General features: G+C 45.7%; 2 protein-coding genes across 2 annotated transcripts; both read left to right on the forward strand.

Annotated features, from left to right (window-relative positions):
- Positions 1 to 223: 223 nt before the first annotated feature.
- Positions 224 to 2,857, forward strand: C922_02683 (hypothetical protein; the record flags this gene model as incomplete). The annotated part of the gene is made up of 1 exon (XM_008818282.1): positions 224 to 2,857. One exon carries the CDS (start codon positions 224 to 226, stop codon positions 2,855 to 2,857), a length of 2,634 nt encoding a protein of 877 aa, XP_008816504.1.
- Positions 2,858 to 4,095: 1,238 nt separating this feature from the next.
- C922_02684 (hypothetical protein) lies at positions 4,096 to 4,731 on the forward strand (the record flags this gene model as incomplete). Its single annotated transcript, XM_008818283.1, has 1 exon — positions 4,096 to 4,731. One exon carries the CDS (start codon positions 4,096 to 4,098, stop codon positions 4,729 to 4,731), a length of 636 nt encoding a protein of 211 aa, XP_008816505.1.
- Positions 4,732 to 5,424: the final 693 nt, after the last annotated feature.

Below are 5,424 nucleotides of genomic sequence, written 5' to 3' on the forward strand. Positions count from 1 at the left end.
ATATGATGCTCGCCCCCCAAAAAAAAAAAAAAAAGAAAATTAAAAAAATATTTCGCAAAAAGGAGAGAAACCCCCCTAAAGGGCGCAGAAGCGAAGCAGAAAAAAAGGAGAAATGGCATAGTAGCTGTTCGAAGCGTTTGCGGCAAATTCCTAAGTTGTCCTTTTTTTTTTCTTTTTTTTCTTTTTCATCATCTTCATCATCTCATGTTCTTCCCATGCCACGATGACACTTCCCCATTTACTCATGAACCACGAGCGGGGTACCCCAATTGCGGCGAAGCAATATGATCGAGGTCCCCCCGATGGGCACGTCGTAAAATGCTACAACCTCCCGGAACATATATGCGGAGAAGGGATCCTTTATTACCTCCTGGACGTACAAAAAGACGCCGGGTTTGAAATTAAAAAAGTGCTAAGACCGGTGAAGGAAGAAACGAATCTGTATCCATGGAAAGTGATCTGCAATGAGAAGTTTGCATCCTTCCTTCTACAGCAGGAGAGGATCCAAATATATGATGATTTGAAGAGGAATAACAGAGTTCTGGTGAGACTACCCCGCGGGAAGGAGACACACGGTGAGGAAGCATGTACAGATGGACTGGACAAAGGGGGTGACGTCCCACCAGACGACACAGTCGAAGATGGGGTAGCTCCAAAAAAGGAAGAGACAAAAGGAACTATCTTCCGTTTTATCCATCCTCGAAAAGACGATGGGGATGCAGGCGACAGTACAGGGGACCCCTCCTGTTATAGCAGCCATCTGGTTTCATCGTCCCAAAGTTATGACTTAAATGAAGTAAAAAAAGTGAATAGAGGGCTCATTGACGCGGCTTCCATCTCGATTACCATCGGGGAGGGGGCTCCAAGAGGGGATGGCTCATACTTAAGTCTTGGCCCCGAATTTGAAAGAGACCTCGGTCAAATTGGCAACGGGGTGCAGTACTGTTTATATGAAGAGTCCCTTTCTGGAGGAGAAGACCCCCGTGGTGGCGACGGTAACGGTTACGACGATGGTGACAGTAGTGACGACAGCGAGGGTGACCTTTCAAATGATGGAGACAGTGACTGGTTTGGCAGCGAGTCCAGATTTGCAACCGATGGAGAAGGAATCCCAAAGAGGAGAAGAGACAACCCATGCCGAGCTGAGAAGCACCACGGGGAAGGAGACGAAGAAGTCGCGTGGACGAAGAGCCACACCAGGATGAACAACAAACCAAGGGAGGGCCAAGACAGCGCAAAGGAGGACTCACAAGAGGAAAGAGAAAAATACGCAGAGTCCTATCGGAGCAGTAATTCCAAGAATATAAAGCGACACAAGTGTGAAGACTATTACCAAAGGAAGGATTCTTTCAAATTCATCCGAAATAGGAATCATTCCAACACATCTGACACGAAAAGTGGAAGCGAATTGAAGAGTTTAGTTAGCTTCTATCGAAATGACGACACGAGTGTGCGCAATGGGGAGGAAGGCATTATCACCGGCGCTCCAAGTTGTAGTAAAAGGCACAGCAGTATTATGTCATTCGATTGGGAGAAAGATCCCAAGGGAAGAGACACACAGGAAAATAAAGACTGCCTCCTAGCAGACCAAATGGATGAGCATACCAAAAGGAGCAGGAAAAAAAACACATCCTATGATGCAATCGAGGCCATAATAAATGAACAGAGGGAGCTTTTAAGAAAAATTAAAAAGAGGAAAAAAATGAACAGAAGAGGTCTGAACCATATTAACATTTACTTTTGTCCAGGTAGCATAGACCAAATAGTTAGAGACGTACGGGAGGAGGACGCAGGGGTGAGTGTACCAACGATGGTGGAGTTCCCACTGGAGGAGAAAAGGCAATTCCTTCTGAATGTCTATGGCTGGAGGATGGAGGATCATCACAAGGATCATCACCGGGATGATCACCATCAGGATGAAGATCTCCAACAGCCTGTTCATAAAATAAAGTTGAAAAGAGGCAACCAAAATGGGGAGGGAAAAGATCACATAGAGGAAGGGACAGAAATAGAGAAGGATCCACTTGACCAGAGTTATTACAACCAAGGGAAAGGACCAAACAGGGATGAGGCATCCCAAGGGGAGCAATCCATTCGTGAGGATACCTCCCGTAATGGCTTCCACGAAAATCGCGCAAGTGTCATCAGTGGGAGGAGCGTAGAAAGGCGCCAAGATGGCTACGATCCGAAGCGAGGCGGATTGGCCATATGGCCCAGCCACCTAGGCTGGAAAGAAATCTCAGAAGAAATTAAGAGCAAGTTATGCGTCGTCATTAAAAACAAGCCAGCCGAATGGAGCGATTACGATTTGAGGAAGTTCATAGAGTCCCAATTTTCAGGCACCAATCACTTCCCCGTTTTTGAAGATATATTTTTAACAAAGAATTGTCCTAACATAGCTACCGTTGCTTTTAAGAATGAAAGATTAAAAGAAAATTTCTTGAAGTGCCAGAAGTTTAAGTTACCCTCTTCGATCAGGCGATATGGAAACGATGGCAGCTACCACCACAGCAGTAGATACTCCAGTTTTCTAATCCTGCAGGAATATATAGTATCTCATAATGGAAGCCATCTTCATAATGCAAAGAAGCAGTCGGGCCAGAGAAAAGATGGCGGCGATTATACCCTCCCGGAAAAGTATAAGGGGAACCATTCCGAGGTTGCCCCTACCCGAATGGCGGAATCTACAAAGGATGACTTTTCTAGGAGTGGTAAGTACCAAAGTCGTAACTACAAATATGTATCAGACATGCGATCAGATGGAAGACACGCCACTAAGAACCGCCACCATGATAGGAGTGAGATGAACACGAGGATTACTCAGTACGGAAAGCATGTCTACCACACAAGGAGTTAAAGGCGGGCGATGGGAGGCCACACGGGAGGTCCGAGGAGAGGCCCTCCGTCCCTAGCACTTGTGTTTGTTTTAGCAGGAGCGTCCTCCACCCCAATGTTTGCGATGCTGCTTGAGTTTATTGTCCTACACTTTGACTTTATATTTTTTTCTCTTTTTCGCTTGCCGTTTGGCAAAAACGTACCTTTTTACGTGTGTAGCTTCAGCTGATATGCGAGCCACCGCGTGTATAAATAATTAATACCGTTTGTACCTTTCCTTGTTGGCCCGTCGCGTGGGGTGTGTTAGGTGTGCCGTATTTTGCGACATTTCGCGGCATTTCGCAGCAGTTGCGCTGGTTACTCGGGAAGGTGGCTTCCTTCCATCGATGACAACATCCCCACGTGGCTTCCACTTTCTCCAAACGCTCTGCTGCTGAGCGTGCATAAAGAGCTTCGAAGTGGAGTACCAAAATCCCAACTTCTTAACTTATAAATGGCTGTGTGTGGGGGGTCCCCTCTGTTGGTCCACTTAAAACCTCGTGCGGTGTGTGCCAATACTCATCCTGCTGAAGTGAAAATCTTTCCACCCTCCTTCCCCAGACAGTGCCGTCGTCCCTGTCGCTATCACTCATCATTTGATAATCATCCCGTGTCCGTGGCTATTTCTTTGAGAGAGCGAGACCCCGCTTGAGGATTTCCTTTTCCGGTCTTCTCCACGTCTCTGCGCATTGGATACGTGGGAGTTTTTTTTTTTTTTTCCTCAATTTTGGTGTACATACAGAGCATAATGTTACAGGTGAGTTTATCCTTCTGTGTTGCCTCTCACTGGTCGCGATGGAGAAGAGTTACTATCAGTTATCCTCCGTTAGCTTATAATTTGTCCCGCATGGGAGAATCTCTAGAAGCTACAAATGTGAATTTTTTTTTAACACTCTCTACGAAGTAACTTCAAATGGAGAGTAGCTGTTCTCACCACTTTTTTCTTTGTAGTGTCACGTCTGTCTTCTCGTCACTTCCGTGGGAGAGACAAAACGAATAGTTTAAGCTCCTAGTTTTGGCAAAAATCTTGCTTTGTGTTTATTCGACTGGCTGAATTGTATTCACTGAGGTCTGTGTGGCCGCGATTTGTCTTTATTTTCTGTTCACCTCCGCCTATATTTGTCCTTTCCCTTGCGTGGACCGTCACAGAGCGATTGTTCCATTGAAGAGTTACGACACACAACCATATAATCACGCTACATCTTTGCTCCTCCCTTTCCAATGAAGAGAATCCATGTTATCGCGCCCCTCTGCATGTACCTGCTGCTGGGGAGTTCTCTCATTTGCCTCTGCGGAAAGGTGAAGAAAAACAAACAAGTTCGAAACCTGCTAAAATCACTAACCGAGAGGGTAGAAACAGATGAAGGAGAAAACGAGTATGCCAGACTGACCCAGACACCCGTTGTGAACATGAGTTTATCTAAAGTGAAGTTCAAGACGAGCTTACAAAATGTACTTGTGGAACCCTACTCAGAAAGGGTTAAAGAGTTTATAGCGAAGACTAATTACGAAATAGGGATGGAAAGGGCCCTGTTAGATGAAATAAAAAACGCTAATCAGAACATGGACCGAATTGGAGATGTTCTTTCTGCACGAGGAGGGAAGGAAAGGAAAACTCGTGAGGATCACATCGTTATGAGTAGGTATTTCCACTACTTAAAAGATAAGGATCAAGATTTTGGGTTAAGTTTTTTCCCTGTGTACAAGACGTTTAAATCGAATACTTCCCATTTTGGTGACAATTTGAGCAGTTCTTTATACCCACATGAGTTGCTAGAAATGGGTTCCATGTCTAGTGAAAGTTTTTTAAAAAATTCCTCTAAGCGGATTTCCTTCCCAGAAAGGGGGGACTCCTAAGGTGAGAGTGTCCAATGTGGGGTGATCGCTTCTTTTTTTCTTTTCTCTTTTTTTTTTTCTACTCATTGGCGATGCAGCTACACGCAGGAGGGGTTTCCTCTTTTGAGATATGTTCCCATAAACACACATGACGATACACCGTTGCACTTCTATCCGTGGGAGATCAGAAAGGAGGAAAAAATATTTTGTGAAGACCTCGCTGCGTTCATATGCTATTCAATTTGACCGTACCTCTGTAAAGCTGCGTCCCCTTTGGTGTAGAGTTCTATTTTACGCTTCATTCTCCCAAGAGAGGAAGTTGCCAAGGGGGGGGTGATGTGCTAGCCCGCTGTCCACGCGTGGCCATGTGTGCGTATCCTCCTGCGTGTGTGCAGATCGGCAAGCTCTACACGCGAACGTTTTTTCGCTTTAAAAGATGTGTAACCTTTGACCGGGTGCATCCGCTCCAAAATGAGCTGTACAGCATGAGAAAATGGGGAAGGGTCGGAAAAGTGACCGTTAAAGAATTGTTCCCTTTGCCCCTTCCCCTGGGTGCGTCCAGGCAAATATTAAACTGAGACTTGCCGTGAGGGCAGCGATCCTTTGATAATCATTCGTGACTATGATTTGCGCAAGTGTGTACACCTTATGCGCGAGGAGAGGTGGCAAACGGGAATGAGTAGCACAGTCTGTTTAGCGATTCCTGGCTAGCTA

The sequence above is a fragment of the Plasmodium inui genome (genome assembly GCF_000524495.1).
Source record: "Plasmodium inui San Antonio 1 unplaced genomic scaffold supercont1.9, whole genome shotgun sequence".
Classification (NCBI taxonomy): domain Eukaryota; phylum Apicomplexa; class Aconoidasida; order Haemosporida; family Plasmodiidae; genus Plasmodium; species Plasmodium inui.